This window comes from Pristiophorus japonicus, chromosome 24 (assembly GCF_044704955.1).
Source record: "Pristiophorus japonicus isolate sPriJap1 chromosome 24, sPriJap1.hap1, whole genome shotgun sequence".
In the NCBI taxonomy this organism is placed as follows: domain Eukaryota; kingdom Metazoa; phylum Chordata; class Chondrichthyes; family Pristiophoridae; genus Pristiophorus; species Pristiophorus japonicus.
In genome coordinates, this window is record NC_092000.1 from 27,344,455 (window position 1) to 27,364,918 (window position 20,464).

The 20,464-nt window shown below is 53.2% G+C and overlaps 1 protein-coding gene across 3 annotated transcripts in view; it reads right to left on the reverse strand.

Moving 5' to 3' along the window:
• Window positions 1-308: 308 nt before the first annotated feature.
• Window positions 309-20,464, reverse strand: part of gmip (GEM interacting protein) — a 152,983-nt gene continuing 132,827 nt past the window's right edge. For 2 of the 3 annotated variants that reach the window (XM_070867364.1, XM_070867366.1), the window contains 8 exons: window positions 18,074-18,166; window positions 16,675-16,838; window positions 14,617-14,805; window positions 12,260-12,397; window positions 9,091-9,311; window positions 5,465-5,762; window positions 3,978-4,098; window positions 309-1,371 (listed from right to left, as the gene is read on the reverse strand). In XM_070867364.1, coding sequence (XP_070723465.1) covers window positions 656-1,371; window positions 3,978-4,098; window positions 5,465-5,762; window positions 9,091-9,311; window positions 12,260-12,397; window positions 14,617-14,805; window positions 16,675-16,838; window positions 18,074-18,166 — 1,940 coding nt within the window. In that variant the 3' untranslated portion in view covers window positions 309-655. The remainder of the gene's footprint in view (window positions 1,372-3,977; window positions 4,099-5,464; window positions 5,763-9,090; window positions 9,312-12,259; window positions 12,398-14,616; window positions 14,806-16,674; window positions 16,839-18,073; window positions 18,167-20,464) is intronic. The other variant, XM_070867365.1, reaches the window with a different exon arrangement.

Consider the following 20,464-nt stretch of genomic DNA (forward strand, 5'->3'; position numbering starts at 1 on the left):
ATCACTCAACCATCAGTGGCCGTGCCTTCTGTTGCCTGGGCCCTAAGCTCTGGAATACCCTCTCTAAACCTCTCCGCCTCTCTTTCCTCCTTCAAGACGCTTCTTAAAACCTATCTCTTTGATCAAGCCTGCACTAATATCTCCTTATGCGGCTCAGTGTCAAATTTTGTTTGATTATCCTCCTGTGAAGCGCCGTGGGACGTTTTCCTACATTAAAAGCGCTATATAAATGTAAGTTGTTGTTGTGGTGAGTGGCGGTCCCAGTAATAACTGGCCGGACGCAACTGGTGTCAATAAAAGAGGTTACATCATTTCTGAATTTTATAATACAATATAAAAAAGGGACAGCTGGTGGTGAAGGACTGAATCATTGCACAAGAGAGGAACATGTCAGTCTGGCCGGAATGGAAATATGTGAGTACTTTGTGTGACGAGGCCCTTTGGGCAAGGTCGAAGAACCGTTGCCTACACAGGAGTTGTATAAATGGAAGTTGTTGTGGTTAGCGGGGCAGGCGTCCATTTTGTTTTTTCCCACCACCCCGACCGCTCTTGCGCGGGGGGGGGGGGGTGGCGAGGGGCAAATTGGTCGCTAGGGAGAGGTCAGAGGTGAGCGGGCCAGCGATTGGCGCTGGCGAGGCTCCGCCCACACCCTGCCTCACACGAAGTGCGCCTGGCGGTCTCCGAGGCTGCTCTGGTGACGCAGCACGTGCAGCATCCTCTCGACGTCGCGCCGCTCCTCCCGCTGGCCGAGCACGCGCTCGCTCCACACGTTGTTTGATTGGTTGGCGTTGACGTGGGCGGCCGCGTGCCGCTCGGTTTCCAGGCTCTCCCGCCGCTCGACGCCGGCCCCGGGCCGCGCGCGCTCGGTTTCCAGGCCCCCCGGCCGCTCTCCTTCGGAGACCCCCGCCGCCCCCTCGCTGCTCTCCAGCCGCCTCCGGTCCTGCAGCTTGGACACCAGCCTGGCCGTGCCCACCGTCATCTCGAAGCGCTTGTGCTTGCCGGCCGTGCGCCGCAGGGTGCCGCCGCCGCCGCTGTCCGGCGACGAGCTGCGGCTGGAGCCGGGGGTTTTGGTCCACGCCCGCCGCTCCGCCGCCTCGCCGTCTGCCGTTGCCGCCGCCGGGATCTCGGGGCACTCGGCTGCCGCAGCCTCCTCCGCCGCCGAGGGCATGTTGGCCGTGATGATGGGCAGGGCCGAGGGCTTGGGCAGGATGGGCCGGGTCTTGGCCTGCCCGTACCGCTGGTACTTGCCGAGCTGCCGGTTGAAGGGTCCGCGCGGCGAGGGCTCGGCCCCGTCGCCACACTCGCAGTTGTGGCCGTCCGCGGGGCGCCAGTCGTCCACCGCCACCGCCACCACCACCGCCAGGCCCGCAGCTACAGGAGGGGGAAAACACATCGACACGTTACTGAGGGGTCCGCAGGGGGAGCGGAGGCACAGCACTGGCTCATCACAGGGCTGGGGGGGGGGGGGGGGGGGAGGCGAGAGAGAGGGCGGGGCGAGAGAGAGGGCGGGGCGAGAGGTGGGGGTGGGGCGCGAGGGCGGGGCATGGCGAGGGGGCCACAAGGGCGAGGCGAGAGGTGAGGGCGGGCTAGGCAGGGTAATGAGGCCGGGGCGAGAGGGGTGCGAGGGCGGGGCGAGAGAGAGGGGTGCGAGGGCGGGGCGGGAGGAGTGCGAGGGCGGGGCGGGGCGAGAGGGGGGGGTGGGGCGAGAGGGGTGCGAGGGCGGGGCGAGAGAGAGGGGTGCGAGGGTGGGGCGGGGCGAGAGGGGGGGTGGGGCGAGAGGGGTGCGAGGGCAGGGCGAGAGAGAGGGGTGCGAGGGTAGGGCGAGAGGAGTGCGAGGGCGGGGCGAGAGAGAGGGGTGCGAGGGTGGGGCGGGGCGAGAGGGGGGGTGGGGCGAGAGGGGGGGTGGGGCGAGATTGAGGGGAAAGGGCAGGGAGAGATTGAGGGAAAGGCAGGTTGGGGTGAGAGAGGCGGGGCAGAGGTGAGCGGGAGGGGTGGGGAGAGACTGAGGGCAGGTTGTGACCGAGTGGTGGGACAGAGAGAAAGGGAAGGGCGGGTAACTGTGCCTTCAGCCGCAGTCACACCACACTAGCCTCCAGAAACCCGTATTTGTTCTCCATTTAAGACTTTCCTTAAAAAACAACTCTTTGACCAGGCTTTTGCCTTGCACTTGTGCCTTGCACTTTTTTCCTATGTTTTAGGTGCTACATAAATTCAAGTTCTTATTGTGTCTGTCCTGGAGTTCCGTCGTCCTCCTCGCTCAGTTTAATTTAAAGCACTGTCTCAGCACACTATTTACTATTGTATATCTGTATATTATTAAAAATCTTACTGTTATCTTTGGTCAGGTTTTTATGTCGGTATTTAGAATGGAATTTCTGTATGTAAACAGTTGTCTGTAACGATGCAGTTACAGTCACTGGCCTATGGTGGTGCTGCAGAGCAAGTTTCTTAAGTCTCTCCCAACTCCATTGCCATTTTGTACAGTAAATTAAATCCTTACATTTATTCTCTGACGGTGGGTGACACCACAGGCAATATACTATTTTATGGTCCTCTTCCCATGGCTGAAAAGTCGACATATTTCCAGGATCTCCTCAGTCTCCGAGACTGGGTTCAACCTCGTTGTGCTTTCAACTACTTCGAGAATCTGAATGACTGCATTACAATCTTGGTGACGAAACCAGACCCAAACGTGACTCTTAACACCTCCCAGCACATCTCTCCCTCCTTGGGCAGAGAATATCTGAGACTGGCACCCTCCAGCATGTGAGCTACACGCCATTCGTCCTTTGCCCCACCCGCCCTGCAACACAGGGAAGAAATGTGGGGAAACAGCAGCCACCCAGCTGATGCATGAAAATGCAAAGTTCTGTCGTCCCAGACTCATTACCCTTTAACCCTTTTGTTTGTTCATATACAGGCACACACAGACATGCACACAGGCAGACACACACAAAGACACAGGCAGACACTCACGCACACAGGCAGACACTCACGCACACAGGCAGTCACACACGCACACAGGCAGTCACACACGCACACAGGCAGACACTCACGCACACAGGCAGACACTCACGCACACAGGCAGTCACACACGCACACAGGCAGACACACACGCACACAGACAGTCACACACGCACACAGACAGTCACACACGCACACAGACAGTCACACACGCACACAGACAGTCACACACGCACACAGGCAGACACTCACGCACACAGGCAGACACTCACGCACACAGGCAGACACTCACGCACACAGTCACACACGCACACAGACAGTCACACACGCACACAGACAGTCACACACGCACACAGACAGTCACACACGCACACAGGCAGACACTCACGCACACAGACAGACACTCACGCACACAGGCAGTCACACACGCACACAGGCAGACACTCACGCACACAGGCAGACACTCACGCACACAGGCAGACACTCACGCACACAGTCACACACGCAGTCACACAGGCAGACACACACGCACACAGACAGTCACACACGCACACAGGCAGATACACACGCACACAGGCAGACACTCACGCACACAGGCAGACACACACACAGGCAGACACACACGCACACAGGCAGACACACACAGGCAGACACACACAGGCAGACACTCACGCACACAGGCAGACACACACGCACACAGGCAGACACACACGCACACAGGCAGACACACACGCACACAGGCAGACACACACGCACACAGGCAGTCACACACGCACACAGGCAGACACTCACGCACGCACAGGCAGACACACGCACACACAGGCAGACACTCACGCACACACAGGCAGACACTCACGCACACACAGGCAGTCACTCACGCACACAGGCAGACACACACGCACACAGGCAGACACACACGCACACAGGCAGTCACACACGCACACAGGCAGTCACACACGCACACAGGCAGACACTCACGCACACAGGCAGACACCCCAAGCCCCATTCCTCACCTGCCATGTCGCTGCTACCAGAGCTCGCTCTCCGTTGTTCTCGCGCGTCATCGAGTGCTTCGTTGGATGAGGATTTATCGGACACGTATCCCTCACTCGAATGTCGCTTCAGCGCCAGACTCTGCCGGAGGGACGGGGCAGTGAGCACGAGGCATAAAGCAGTGGTCAGTAAGATTTATCAGGAAAACTCGGCCCCGCATCCACGCCGCACCCTCTCCCCTGTTCTCACGGAGGCTTGTAGCTTCCGTTCACCGCCTGTACCGAGCTAACTAATCTCAACTCGAGGTGGCTGCGGCCTTCATTATCTGAGCTCAGTCGGCGGTGGGATAAACAGGTCACATTGTCCGCACGCCCGACACAAGACACCCGACGCAAGCGCTCTACTCAGAACTCCTACACGGCAAGCGAGCCCCAGGTGGGCAGAGGAAATGTTTCAAGGACACCCTCAAAGCCTCCCTGATAAAGGTAAACCGACACCTGGGAGTCCCTGGCCAAAGACCGCCCTAAGTGGAGGAAGTGCATCCGGGAGGGCGCTGAGCACCTCGAGTCTCGTCGCCGAGAGCATGCAGAAATCAAGCGCAGGCAGCGGAAGGAGCGCGCGGCAAACCAGACTCCCCACCCACCCTTTCCTTCAACCACTGTCTGTCCCACCTGTGACAGAGACTGTAATTCCTGTATTGGACTGTTCAGTCACCTGAAAACTCACTTTTAGAGTGGAAGCAAGTCTTCCTCGATTTCGAGGGACTGCTTAGGATGATGATGAAAGTAGTCAACCAGGGGTCTCACACTTGGTCAGTGACTCCTGCTGGAAATGGTGGTGTGCACGTCAGTGTGTGTGTGTGTGTGTGTGTGTGTGTGTGTGTGGACATCAGATGGGGTCAGATACAGGCTTGGCCCTCATGGTCATACAGCCAGCCAGCATTCTCTGAAGAATGGTCACTGGATAAGCTATAAGGCAGCTGGGACCTGGGGACATGAGGACCTGGGAGTGTTAGCACCTTTAGGGGAGGGGGAAAAAATTGGGGTGAAAGACACGGGGGCGGATTTTCCGGCGATCTGCGTTTTTATTTTTGCCCCGGATGCCCAGCGTCATGCCGGCAATGTCGCTCTGCCGGCACTGGGCCACCAGGGATGCTCTCAACCGGGTGAACAGTGTACATAACGGTGTGCCAGGCTGCAGGATGGCGGGGCAATTTCCCTCACAGGACGCGAAGGGGTTGGCGCCGGCTAGTGAGGGGTTGGCGTGCACGCCGATGATGTCATTGGGGTGCGTGCGCCAACCCGGTGCGCTAACTGCACACTGCACCCCGCCCCCCACCCCTGCCCAAAACCTCCGGGGCAATTTCTCCGGAAGCGCCATCAGCCCCTTCCCCAGGGCGATAACCTCGTTGCGCCCCCCCCCCCCCCCATTAGCGCCCTCCCCCAGGAGGCACTAAATCCCCCATCGTCCTGATTACATTCTTGGGGATAACTGTGCCAGACTGTACCTCAGAGGATTTGCTCCGGCCCTTTGCCGAGCTCAAGGCCTCTCCCACTCGATTCACCATCATTTCCAGCGGGGAATTCTCAGGTAAGTGAGGCCAGGGCTTGAGGCCTTGTCCGGTCTTGAAGATCTGACTGTGCTGCATGATGAAGAAATCGACAACTTGAGCCTGGTACCCAGAGTTCACCAGAGAAATCATTGAAATCGTGTCCTCCTGGACCGGAGGCCTAATCAGCGTGGGGCTGAAGATTATTCCCAGATTATTGGATGACATCTTGTTTTCTTCGTATTGTTCCGCCACTCTGTAAGAGGAAGAGAGATCGACCTTGAAGCAACCAACACAAAGATTTACGTACCCTTCCCCCAACAATCGCTCGGGATGACTCAACGGGCACCAGTTGCCCTCTGGTACTTCACTCCAGTGGCTATTCTTCATGTGCGAGACACGACAGTGGGTGTGGGAAGTCGGATCCAAAATTGGCTGAGAGGCAGGAAGCAAAGGGTAATGGTTGTTGGCCGTTTTTGTGACTGGAAGGCTGTTTCCAGTGGGGTTCCGCAGGGCTCAGTGCTTTTTGTGGTATACATCAATGATCTCGACTTGAACATAGGGGGTATGATTAAAATAAGCTGTGTGGTTGATAATGATGAAAAAAGCTGTGAACTGCAGGAAGATATCAATCAACAGGTGGGCAAATGGAATTTGCAGAGCTAATGTAACGCCTCTGTAGCTAATGTAACGCCTCTGTTTAAGAAAGGGGGCAGACAAAAGGCAGGTAACTACAGGCCGGTTAGTTTAACATCTGTAGTGGGGAAAATGCTTGAAACTATCATTAAGGAAGAAATAGCGGGACATCTAGATAGGAATAGTGCAATCAAGCAGACGCAACATGGATTCCTGAAGGGAAAATCATGTTTAACTAATTTACTGGAATTCTTTGAGGATATAACGAGCATGGTGGATAGAGGTGTACCGATGGATGTGGTGTATTTAGATTTCCAAAAGGCATTTGATAAGGTGCCACACAAAAGGTTACTGCAGAAGATAGAGGTACGCGGAGTCAGAGGAAATGTATTAGCATGGATAGAGAATTGGCTGGCGAACAGAAAGCAGAGAGTCGGGATAAATGGATCCTTTTCGGGTTGGAAATCGGTGGTTAGTGGTGTGCCACAGGGATCGGTGCTGGGACCACAACTGTTTACAATATATATAGATGACCTGGAAGAGGGGACAGAGTATAGTGTAAATTTGCAGATGACACAAAGATTAGTGGGAAAGCGGGTTGTGTAGAGGACACAGAGAGGCTGCAAAGAGATTTGGATAGGTTAAGCGAATGGGCTAAGGTTTGGCAGATGGAATACAATGTCAGAAAGTGTGAGGTCATCCACCTTGGGAAAAAAAACAGTAAAAGGGAATATTATTTGAATGGGGAGAAATTACAACATGCTGCGGTGCAGAGGGACCTGGGGGTCCTTGTGCATGAATCCCAAAAAGTTAGTTTGCAGGTGCAGCAGGTAATCAGGAAGGCGAATGGAATGTTGGCCTTCATTGCGAGAGGGATGGAGTACAAAAGCAGGGAGGTCCTGCTGCAACTGTATAGGGTATTGATAAGGCCGCACCTGGAGTACTGCGTGCAGTTTTGGTCACCTTACTTAAGGAAGGATATACTGGCTTTGGAGGGGGTACAGAGACGATTCACTATGCTGATTCCGGAGATGAGGGGGTTACCTTATGATGATAGATTGAGTAGACTGGGTCTTTACTCATTGGAGTTCAGAAGGATGAGGGATTTTCTTATAGAAACATTTAAAATAATGAAAGGGATAGATAAGATAGAGGCAGAGAGGTTGTTTCCACTGGTAGGGGAGACTAGAACTAGGGGGCACAGCCTCAAAATACAGGGGAGCCAATTTAAATCCGAGTTGAGAAGGAATTTCTTCTCCCAAAGGGTTGTGAATCTGTGGAATTCTCTGCCCAAGGAAGCAGTTGAGGCTGGCTCATTGAATGTATTCAAGTCACAGATCGATAGATTTTTAACCAATAAGGGAATTAAGGGTTATGGGGAGAGGGCGGGTAAGTGGAGCTGAGTCCACGGCCAGATCAGCCAAGATCTTGTTGAATGGCGGAGCAGGCTCGAGGGGCTAGATGGCCTACTCCTGTTCCTAATTCTTATGTTCTTATGTTCTTATGTTAATCTGGAGCAGTGTGAGGTAATGCATTTGGGGAGGGCTAACAAGGAAAGGGAATCCACATTAAATGGTAGGGTACTGAGAAGTGTAGAGGAACAAAGGGACCTTGGAGTGCAGGTCTACAGATTATTGAAGGTAGCAGGCCAGGTAGATAAGGTGGTTAAGAAGGCATACGGAATACTTGCCTTTATTAGCTGAGGCATGGAATATAAGAGGGTTATGCTTGAACTGTATAACACACTGGCTAGGCCACAGCTGGAGTACTGCGTGCAGTTCTAGTTACTGCATTATAGGAAGGACGCGATTGCACTGGAGAGGATACAGAGGAGATTTACGAGGATGTTGCCGGGAGTGGAGAATCTTAGCTATGAGGAAAGATTGAATAGGCTGGGTTTGTTTTTCTTGGAACAAAGCAGGCTGAGGGGAGACCTCATTGAGGTGTATAAAATTATGAGGGGCTAGATAGAGTGGATAGAAAAGGCCTAATTCCCTTGGCAGAGCGGTCAACAACCAGGGGCATAAATTTAAAGTAATTGGTAGAAGGTTTAGAGAGGATTTGAGGGGAAATTTCTTCACACAGAGGGTGGGGGTCTGGAACTCACGGCCTGAAATGGTGGTAGAGGCAGAAACCCTCACCACATTTAAAAAGTACTTGGATGTGCACTTGAAGTGGCGTAACCTACAGGGTTATGGACCTAGAGCTGGAAAGTGGGATTAGGCTGGATAGTTTCTTTGTCGGCCGGCACGGACGGACACGATGGGCTGAAGTGGCCTCCTTCCGTGCTGTAAATTTCTATGATCCTGTGATTAACAGACGTCACAGCCGAGCCTGAAACCCTGTTGTCAAACAGGGGCCGCATTCCAGCAGAAGCCAATGGGTAATGAAAGGGGGGAGGCGGGGCTCTTTAACCCCCTCAGCCCATGGCACGGCGACTAATTATAATGTGGGGTATGGTAGCATAGTGGTAATGTTACTGGACTACCAATCCAGAAACTAAACTAATGATCCTGAGACCCGAGTTCAAATCCCACCACAGCCCCTGAGGAATTTGAATTCAGTTGATTAAATAAATCTGAAATAAAAAGCTAGTGTCAGTAATGGTGACCATGAAACTACTGGAGTGTTGTAACAACTCATCTGGTTCCCTTTGACCAGGCTTTTGGTTATCTGCCATCATTTCTTATGTGGCACGGTGTCATATTTATTTGTTTTGCCTCAGAACACAGCTGTGAAGCGTCTTGGGACGTTTTACTGTGTTAAAGACGCTATATAAATAAAAGTTGTTGTTGTTGATATGGGTGGCAGGTTCTCTTCTCTGAAGGACAATCAGTGAACCAGTTGCCATGATGGAATTGGAACTCCCAACCTCGCGTTTGCTGGTCCAACGTGACCCGACCCTTTCCTTCTGGATGTGTTGAGGTGTGTGCCAGTCCTGGGCCTACCTGTGAAGGTGCCCGATGATGTGTTCCAGCGTGTTGTAGTTGGAGGCTGGTAGATTCTGCAGCAAGATCTTGGCCTGCTGGACGAGCTCTGCCACTTTATCGGTAGCCGCGGGCATTCCCCTGGCCTGGTTGTCCTTCTGCTCCTCGCACGCCTGCTGTAGCTCTTTGGCAAAGTTCATGAAATCGTTGTAGAGGCTGAACAGAACAATCGGCTCGGGGAGCTTGAAATAAAAAAAATATCCGTTCAAAAATCATAAACTCGAGCGATTTTTCGCTAAACATCTTTCTGTCCCTCCCCGCCCCTGTACTGCCCGTCATTGTAGATAAATTACCAACTTATTGTACAGGCCCTCATCATCATCATCATAGGCAGTCCCTTGAAATCGAGGAAGACTTGCTTCCACTCTAAAAGTGAGTTCTCAGGTGGCTGCACAGTCCAATACAGGAATTACAGTCTCTGTACCAGTGGTTGGAGGAAAGGTTGGGTGGGGAGTCTGGTTTGCCGCACGCTCCTTCCGCTGCCTGCGCTTGTTTTCCGCATGCTCTCGGCAACGAGACTCGAGGTGCTCAGCGCCCTCCCAGATGCTCTTCCTCCACTTAGGGCAGTCTTTGGCCAGGGATTCTCAGGTGCCGGTGGGGATGTTGCACTTTATCAAGGAGGCTTTGAGGGATCTCCTTGAAACGTTTCCTCTGCCCACCTGGGGCTCGCTTGCCGTGTAGGAGTTCTGAGTAGAGCACTTGCTTTGGGAGTCTTGTGTCGGGCATGCGGACAATGTGGCCCGCCCAACGGAGCCAGTCGAGTGTGGTCAGTGCTTCGATGTTGGGGATGTGTAGGCCCTGGACTGTGTGTGTCAGCGGGATAATCGATTGTGGGAGCGAGGAGGGCCCTCGCGGCTCAGCCTGATCCCAATACCCGCACATCCAGAGGGAACTTCTGGAAAGCTGACAAAACGCTCCCCCCAACCTAGGAGCTCGGAATGCGGCTGAAATCAGCTGATTGGACACAGAGCAGCCAATAAACCTTGGACCTTCCTGATCTAGTATGGCTCAGTTCCATCATCCGTCTATAGGGGGAGCTCCAACTTCATCCATTTTATTCGGAATTACACCAATAATTAGCTCTTTTCTCACTGGTCTCTGGCTTGTGTTGGTGCAGGTTTGCTCAAACCTTTGGTCTTCCCGAGACACTTTGCGGTGCACCGAGGAACCTCGGGGAGGGGTTTAAATAAAATTTCACGTCCTCGTCGCCAGGTGCAAGCTGCTGAAAGTAACCGATCTTGGTGTTCGAATTTAGGATTTATTCACCAATGAGGAAACAAATGCCAAGGAGCAGCTCTACCCAAACCCTACAGGCCCACAAAAGGCAAGCAGCAAACCGGCCAGTCAAAGGTGCAGGGGTGATTCAGCAACAAAGAGGGGAAACCACGGCTGAGCACGTGGGATCTCCCAAGGTGCACTCCTGGTGTGAGCCACTGCCCATAGTGGGATCGCCCTTTGTAAAGAGCAGAAAGAACCGCATGGTCAGGGTTCATAGGTCGTAATTTAACCCGCACTCCCCTCCCACCCCGTGCGAGTGCATTAATGGGCTGGTCCACATCAACGGAATGGTAATGGGAACCAGAGCAGAGAGCTGGGGCCGTTAGCCCATCTAGTGCAGAGATTGTACTGTCAGCCCATCCAGTGTACTGTGATCCAATCCCATCTACCGAGCTGGCACTGTGACCTGAGCCAGTGTATAGAGCGGACACTGTGACCTGGGCCAGTGTATACAGCTGGCACTGTGACCTGAGCCAGTGTATACAGCTGGCACTGTGACCTGAGCCAGTGTATAGAGCGGACACTGTGACCTGAGCCAGTGTATACAGCTGGCACTGTGACCTGAGCCAGTGTATACAGCTGGCACTGTTACCTGGGCCAGTGTATACAGCTGGCACTGTTACCTGGGCCAGTGTATACAGCTGGCACTGTGACCTGAGCCAGTGTATACAGCTGGCACTGTGACCTGGGCCAGTGTATACAGCTGGCACTGTGACCTGGGCCAGTGTATACAGCTGGCACTGTGACCTGAGCCAGTGTATACAGCTGGCACTGTGACCTGGGCCAGTGTATACAGATGGCCCTGTGACCTGAGCCAGTGTATACAGCTGGCACTGTGGCCTGAGCCAGTGTATACAGCTGGCACTGTGGCCTGAGCCAGTGTATAGAGCGGACACTGACCTGGGCCAGTGTATAGAGCGGACACTATGACCTGGGCCAGCCAGTGTATACAGCTGGCACTATGACCTGGGCCAGTGTATAGAGTTGGCACTGTGGCCTGAGCCAGTGTATACAGCTGGCACTGTGACCTGTACCAGTGTATACAGCTGGCACTGTGACCTGGGCCAGTGTATACAGCTGGCACTATGACCTGGGCCAGTGTATAGAGCTGGCACTGTGACCTGGGCCAGTGAATAGAGTTGGCACTCTGACCTGGGCCAGTGTATACAGCTGGCACTGTGACCTGAGCCAGTGTATACAGCTGGCACTGTGACCTGGGCCAGTGTATAGAGCTGGCACTATGACCTGGGCCAGTGTATACAGCTGACACTGTGACCTGGGCCAGTGTATACAGCTGGCACTGTGGCCTGAGCCAGTGTATAGAGCTAGCACTGTGACCTGGGCCAGTGTATACAGCTGGCACTGTGACCTGGGCCAGTGTATACAGCTGGCACTGTGACCTGGGCCAGTGTATAGAGTTGGCACTGTGACCTGGGCCAGTGTATACAGCTGGCACTGTGACCTGGGCCAGTGTATACAGCTGGCACTGTGACCTGAGCCAGTGTATACAGCTGGCACTGTGACCTGGGCCAGTGTATACAGCTGGCACTGTGACCTGGGCCAGTGTATACAGTTGGCACTGTGACCTGGGCCAGTGTATACAGCTGGCACTGTGACCTGGGCCAGTGTATACAGCTGGCACTGTGACCTGGGCCAGTGTATAGAGTTGGCACTGTGACCTGGGCCAGTGTATACAGCTGGCACTGTGACCTGAGCCAGTGTATACAGCTGGCACTGTGACCCATTGAAGAAGCAGCTGGTGCTTGAAATTCAAAATCAACATTTGCCCAGACAAGCCACTGTGTGGTTGAAATGTTCGGGCTCTATGCAGGAATGCAGCGCTGCAGCCCACCTCTCGAAGGTACAGGGTTAACACGTTGGTGATGTCGTGGGGTGAGTTCTCGGACATGTCAATGAGGTCCCTCCCATTTTCGAAGGACTGACGGAGTTTGGAGATGCGTATCTTCGAACCGTTCACCCGATAGATTCCCTAAAATATCAGAAAGAGGGACAACACTTTGACATCCAATTCGAAGTTGTTGAAAGGAAAATAAAACAGCTCGACAGCCGGGGTAGCACGCAAGATCAGCGAGTTGTGGGACGTGACAATAACTACCCGTGCAACACAGGATGGAGAGGGAGCCTGGCACATGCACCCTGGGGAGAGGGAGGCTGGCACACGCTCACCATGGAGGGGATACAGACACACATCACCTGGGCACACTCGACCATCCATCTGTGGTGGCGGCTCCCTACCATTACACTCAGTGACTGGCTATCTATGCTCGTGATCCTGCACGAGGTACCCTGCTCTATTACATAAGAACATAAGAAATAGGAGCATTTGGCCCCTCGTGTCTGCTCCCCCCATTCAGTAAGATCATGGCTGATCTTCTACCTCAAATCCACTTGCTTGCACTATCCCCATATCCCTCAATTCCCTTAATATCCAAAAATCTAGCGATCTCCGTCTTCAACATACTCAACGACTGAGCCTCCACACCCCTCTGGGGTAGAGAATTCTAAAGATTCACCACCCTCTGAGTGAAGACATTTCTCCTCATCTCAGTCCTTAATGGCCGACCCCTTATTCTGAGACTGTGACCCCTGGTTCTAGACTCCCCAGCCAGGGGGAAACATCCTCCCTGCATCTACCCTGTCAAGCCCTGCAAGCATTTTGTATGTTTCAATGAGATCACCTCTCATTCTTCTAAACTCTAGAGGATATAGGCCTAGTCTACTCAATCTCTCCTCATAAGACAATCCCCCCATCCCAGGAATCAGTCTGGTGAACCTTCGTTGTACTCCCTCTGTGGCAAGTATATCCTTCCTAAGGTAAGGAGTCCAAAACTGTCCACAATACTCCAGGTGTAGTCTCACCAGGGCCCGATATAATTGTAGTAAGATTTCTTTGCTCTTACACTCAAATCCTCTTGTAATAAAGACCAACATACCATTTGCTTTCTTAATTGCTTGCATTACCTGCATGTTAACTTTCAGTGATTGGTGTACAGGGACACCCAGGTCCCTCTGAACACCAACATTTCCCAATCTCTCACCATTTAAAAAATACTCTGTTTTTTCTATTTTTCCTACCAAAGTGGATAACTTCACATTTCTCCACATTATATTCCATTTGCCATGTTCTTGCATCTCCATAGTCCTGCCCGAGATGCCCCTACCTGTACCTCCCTGGTCCTGCCCGAGATGCCCCTACCTGTACGTTCAGTGCCCTGCTGTATCTCCCTGGTCCTGCCCGAGATGCCCCTACCTGTACGTTCAGTGCCCTGCTGTATCTCCCTGGTCCTGCCCGAGATGACCCTACCTGTACGTTCAGTGCCCTGCTGTATCTCCCTGGTCCTGCCCGAGATGACCCTACCTGTACGTTCAGTGACCTGCTGTATCTCCCTGGTCTTGCCTGCGGTGCCCCTATCTGTACATTCAGTGCTGTTCTCTATATCCCTGATCCTGCCCGAGATGCCCCTACCTGTACACTCAGTGCCCAGTCCTTTATATCCCTGATCCTGCCCACGGTGCCCCTATCTGTACACTCAGTGCTCAGTTCTCTATACCCCTGATCTTGCCCGCGGTGCCCCACCTGTACGTTCAGTGCTCAGTTCTCTGTCTCCATGGTCCTGCCCGAGATGCCTCTACCTGTACTCTCAGTTCCCAGTTCTCTATATCCCTAGTCCTGCCCGCGGTGCCCCTATCTGTACATTCAGTGCTGTTCTCTATATTCCTGATCCTGCCCGAGGTGCCCCTATCTGTACACTCAGTGCTCAGTTCTCTATACCCCTGATCCTGCCCGAGATGCCCCTACCTGTACTCTCAGTTCCCAGTTCTCTATATCCCTAGTCCTGCCCGCGGTGCCCCTATCTGTACATTCAGTGCTGTTCTCTATATCCCTGATCCTGCCCACGGTGCCCCTATCTGTACTCTCAGTTCCCAGTTCTCTAGACCCCTGATCCTGCCAGCGGTGCCCCACCTGTACATTCAGTGCTCAGTTCTCTATCTTCATGGTCCTGCCCGAGATGCCCCTATCTATACTCTCAGTTCCCAGTTCTTTATATTCCTGATCCTGCCCGAGATGCCCCTATCTGTACACTCAGTGCTCAGTTCTCTATACCCCTGATCCTGCCCAAGATGCCCCTATCTGTACTCTCAGTTCCCAGTTCTCCATATCCCTGGTCCTGCCCACGGTGCCCCTACCTGTACGTTCAGTGCCCGGCTTTCTATCTCCGATGTGCAGTGCCTGATGATGAAGGGCACCTCTTCAGCCGTCTCCCTCGGAACCTGCGCAAAGTCGACGCCAAACAGAGAGACCTTGTTCTGCAGCTTCCGGTGCCCGCACAAAATGGCGACCGTCTCAAGGCACTTGCGGTGACACGCCAGGTAGCACTGTGAACAGCAAACACCAGAGTAAGCATGAAGCAGGCACTCAGCACCAGCAAAGCCTCAAAGAATGCCAGTGAGGAACGCACCACTTGGGGTTGGGACCAATTTGCTTTCAAAGGGCCCCAAGTTCCCCTTGTACACACCAGGAACACACTCTGTTCCTTGATGCAATGGGATGAATGAGGCTGGATCTCTGTCTCGTTTACACATCACAGCAGTGTCCCAAAACCCAACCGACTCGCAGGCAATGCCAGGTCAGATTTGCCAGTATTTTACCCGCCCCTCTCGTCTCGGGGTCGCTCAAAGAACTGTGACTGGCCCTTCCACCAGGGGCAGGTAGTGAGGTGAAGAAGGTCCAAAAAGGTAAGCAGGCCTTCAATCCAACAGGGGTCCCAACAGATCCTTGATGTTGGAGGCCTTCGGGTATCTGCCCATGGACAGCAGCTAGAAGACCCCAGGAGCAGTTCTTTCCCGGGGCTTCTGTGCTGTGCTGGGGGTACATCAGTGACACGTTAATGACCTGAACCCAAAGCAAGGAAGCGAGCTACCAGAGCGGGAACTAAATCTTCCAGACTGGTTTCCTCCCCTCTCCATTTTCTCTTGAAGGCCCCAGTTCTCGTGGGTCACAGGTCCTTTGGTGCTTTCTGGAACCTCGCTCAGAAAATGTGAGGATACCCACTTTGGTAGGAAGAATAGAAAAGCAAAATATTTAAATGGGGAGAGACTACAGAATGCTGCTGTCCTCATATATGAAACACAAAAAGTTAGTGTGCAAGTACAGCAAGTAATCAGGAAGGCAAATGGAATGTTGGCCTTTATTGCAAGGGAGATGGAGTATAAAAGCAGAGAAGTCCTGCTACAACTGTACAGGGTATTGGTGAGGCCACACCTGGAGTACTGCGTACAGTTTTGGTCTCCTTATTTAAGGAGGGATATACTTGGATTGGAGGCATTTCAGAGAAGGTTCACTTAGTTGATTCCTGAGATGACGGGGTTGACTTATGAGGATAGGTTGAGAAGGTTGGACCTATACTCATTGGAGTTTAGAAGAATGAGAGGTAATCTTATTGAAACATACAAGATTCTGAGGGGGCTTGACAGGGTAGATGCAGAGAGGATGTTTCCCCACGTGGGGGAATCTCGAACTAGGGGGCAGAGTGTCAGAATAAGGGGTCGCCCATTTAGAACGGAGATGAAGAGGAATTTCTTCTCTCAGAGGGTCGTGAATCTTTGGAATTCGCTACCCCAGAGAGCTGTGGAGGCTGGGTCATTGATTATATTTAATAAGGTGGAGATAGATAGATTTTTGAACTACAGGGGAGTCAAGTTATGGGGAGCGGGCAGGGACGTGGAGTTGAGGCAGAGATCAGATCAGCCAGGATCTTATTGAATGGCGGAGCAGGCTCGAGGGGCTGAATGGCTCCTATTTCATTTGTTCTTATTAGTTACATGGGACTGTTAGCGGGCTATTTATTAATACGGCCATCAGGGTAGAGCCGATACTGCCTTCACACGCCATTCACTCACGCTCACATTCCAGCAAGGAGAGAAGGTTGTTGGATAATCAATCAGGAGTGGAAGTCCCAGCTCAAGGCACTTATAATGGCCCCTCTACCACCTCACCAGCCGTGAGCAGCTAACACAGCTCAGAGCAGGGCTGGGCCTGTATCTGCCCTACACTCGGCTGTTCATGTATCTCCACAACCAGCAACGAGCCCCTTTCCTCCAAGGTTTTCGATTTGCCCATCGGGAGTTCCACTAGGTGTAGAATTAAAACCGAGAAGCTGCAGGTTTGTGGAAGAACCCGCAGGTCGCTTGCCTGGACCTCCCACTGCGCCACGGACCGTGCTAACCAATCAGGCGACCTCTCACCTCCTCACACTCTGCACCATTCACCATGATGAGGCCGTCGCACTCTCGGCATTTGGTGGGGGATCGGAGTTTCCGCAATCGGTGGGTCTGTGCTGCTTTCGACAGCGAGACGTTCTTGAAGCGCCCCTGTGTCCCGGAACTCTCATTGATCAAGTCTGTCAAATCTGAAAGAAGTTTTTCAGGTAAATGGAGTCTTGATTTATACTTCCCTTTCCCTCTCCCTCTTTTCTCTCTCTCCCCCTCATTCATCCATTTCTTTCTGTCTCCCTCTCTCTTCTCTCGGCCCCCCCCCTCTCTCTCCCCTTCATTGCTCTCTCTCCTCCCCTCTCTCTCTAACCCCTCTCCCTCTCTCGCCCCTTTCTCTCTCTCTTCCCCCCCATCTCTCTCCCATTCATTGCTCTCTCTTCCCCCTCTCTCTCTCTCCCCCCTCTTTCTCTTCCCCCCTCTCTCTCTTCCCCCCTCTCTCTCTCTCCCCCCTCTCTCTCCCCTTCATTGCTCTCTCTCCTCCCCTCTCTCTCTAACCCCTCTCCCTCTCTCGCCCCTTTCTCTCTCTCTTCCCCCCATCTCTCTCCCCCTCTCTCTCCCATTCATTGCTCTCTCTTCCCCCCTCTCTCTCTCCCCCCTCTCTCTCTCTCCCCTTCAATTATCTCTGACATCTCCCTGCCTCTTTGCCATCTCTTTCTCCCCTCTGCATCCCTCACGCTTTTCTTTTCCCTCCCCTTTTCTAACATCTCTCTCCCCTTTCTCGTCCTCTCCCCATCTCGCTATCATCCCCTCTTTCTTGTCCATTTTCTATCTCCCAACATTCACATCCCACACTTTTCCCCTCCTCTCTCGCGCTCTTATTCATTTTCCCCTTCACCTCTCTCATCTTCCTTCTCAGCCCCTCTATTTTCCCCTTTCCCTTCATCCCTCTCATCTCGCTTATTCCCCCCCCTCCTCTCATTTCATCCTTTTCTATCACACTTCTAGTCCCCCCCCTTCCCCTCCCCCCACCCCATCCCACTCCCTCATCTTGCCCTGTCTTACTTGGTTGAGGTGTTGCTGAGCTGGTGGTAGCCCAGTGCCTCCCCCCCACACCCCCGTTTCCCCTGTAAGAGTCCAGACAGCGAGTGTCGACAGGGGTGGGGGGGGGGGAGACGATTGGTGGGGTGGGGTGGGGGGGGGAACGGGGGTTCTGGAAAGCAGTCTGTCCCAGGCTGGCTGAGACGTGGCCTTTTCCTGCCCAGGACATCGCACAATGTGCATCAATTTTCTCCAAACACCAACTCCTGGCACACCAAGTGTGGGCTCGACCTCATCCCCTTGGAGATTTGGTGATCAATTGAACCATCTGAGGGATTCCAAATTGATTTTCAAATGGATAATCTAAATCTAGATTTGAGTCCCTGTTACGCACCATTCTCCTGTAACTGGTTCCCATCCCGGTCTTCAGAGTCATCTGGAGACATCCGTGAAGGTGTGGCTTTTGGAAACTTCCTATCAAAATGAGCTGAGAAGACAAAATATACGTTTTCAAGCATACAACTGTAATGTATTTGCTTCATGGGTTCTTTGCTTAAGGATTCATAGCAACACATTGCTATTAAGAACTAGTTAGTTTATTAGCAAAAGTTTAACAATCACACTACACATTACCAGTTCATCCACCAGGCTCACCTGCCTCATCGTGGATGACCTAGAACCAACTGGCTGGGGTTTTATTGAATCTTGTGAACATAGAACCATAGAAAATAGGTGCAGGAGTAAGCTATTCGGCCCTTCGAGCCTGCACTGCCATTCAATGAGTTCATGGCTGATCACCCACCCCAGCACCTCCCCCCCCACGCCCCCTCCACACCCCCCAACCCCCCCCCCCCCCCCCAGCCACAAGGATCACATCCAACTCCCTCCCGAACACATCCAATGAACTGGCATCAACAACTCTCCGTGGCAGGGAACCCCACAGGCCAACAACTCCCCGAGTGAAGAAGTCTCTCCCCATCCCACCCCCCCATCCCAAGACCGTGCCCCCCACCCTTCCCCCAACATCACTTGCCTGGCTAAGCCACTCACAATGTAACAATTCTACCAAGCTATGAGCATGCTCACAGGGGAATACATTACAACAACCTTCAGTGAAATGAGAACTCCTGTAAAGCTCGGAGCCCGATCCCTGAGCAGGCAAGCTGTGGCATTCTGGTGCCGCTCCCACATTTCAACAGAAATTGGGCACCTCTTTCAACCAGTGCTTGAATGGTAGACACATTCTAGAGACAGCTAGACACTATGGGGCCGAAATTGCCCTCCCCCCCACCGATAAGGTCTGAAGCGGCAGCCACGGGGTAACGCGGAATGGCCGCCGACTCGCGGCGGACTGGCTGCCATTTTGTAAATTGCCCTTCGGGGGCGGAGCGGTGTCGGGGACAGCTCCGCCCATTTTACCACCGCGCCGCGCACGCGCCGACCTCTTACCGAAATTTCCCCGCGGGAAATAATGCCCTTTGCGGAATTGCCCCCGCGGGAGCAGCGCCGGTTCTGCCCCCGACGGCATTTTGTGTCGGTGCAATCCTCGTCAGTCGGTGGTGCTGCCGGCGACGCCATTTGGTGTTTTATTGTCAGCTGACTACCGGGTTGGCCCGAGAATTACACCCCTGGGTTCGGCCGGGCCGCCAACAGGCAGCATAACTCCCCCTCTCGGGGCCGATGGCCCGGCCGAAACCCCGCCCCTGGTGGCCCAGTGGGCCGATCTTAGAAAAAAAACATGCAGAGCTCACAGCGGCTCTCCCCTTTAATTAAACCGTTTGGGGCGGGGATGAATTTCTACCCCCTACGATTTGGAGTCTGCGGGCATCGGTCTGAGGGGGTGAAACAATTCTCATTTGTGCTCATCTTTAGTGATCTTTGTCCGAGACCTTGAACCACTGCTCCCCCCCCACGGCAGGGTTTGAACCCAGCCCCACTGACTAATAACCTCACCCAACCTGCAAAAAGATCCTCAGTGCCTCTCACGTGCACTTGGAAGAAATCATGGATTGGAAGAATGTTACCGGTTTGCATAGGCTGAGGCCATGGAAGGATTCCAGTCTGGTCAGGAAAAGAGATGTACAGAGACAGAGATGTGAGGTCAGGGACAGAAAAACAGGCCTTCAAGGCCAGGCTATGGCGATAAGGGATTTAGCACAGAGCCTTAAAGATAAACAAGCTGTCTCTTGAAAGGGCAGCAAGACATTCGGACAGAGATAACGAAGAAAATGACCTCAGAGGTACCCTCTCCCCCGTGATTGGACAATTGAATGGGTAAAATATGCAAGGTATCCACCGGCCCATCAAAATAAGGTATAAAAAGGGGCAACTGAGGGAGAGAAACGGACAGACTGAGGAGTTTCCTCGAGGTGGTTCCCAATCTGGCTCCGGCCCAACACCTCCACCAGCTTGGGATCTGTTTCGAGACACTGTTCTGCCTCTCTGTCCGTCCATTCAGTTCCAGGGCCATCGATCGTTCTGGTCTGTCACGGGTCTAGTATATATATCTCAATCGCGTGTTGTATCTGATTATGCCGCTCCTTAATAAAACGCCTTACAACTTCTCAAGCCCTTTGGGTAACCGGTGTGTGACTTGTGAACCAAATCTTACACACACCGCAACTCGCAGCGGGCAAGTTTCCAGGTATGTCTAGCCCGCAGTCTCCTGACTCGTGATCGGTGGGACAATTGACCCCGCTGGAAATGTGCGTGCCTGTAAAATCGGGCCTGATAATGTAACGTTGTGACCCCTCTCACACCAGGATTGGGGTCACTGCTTTACGGG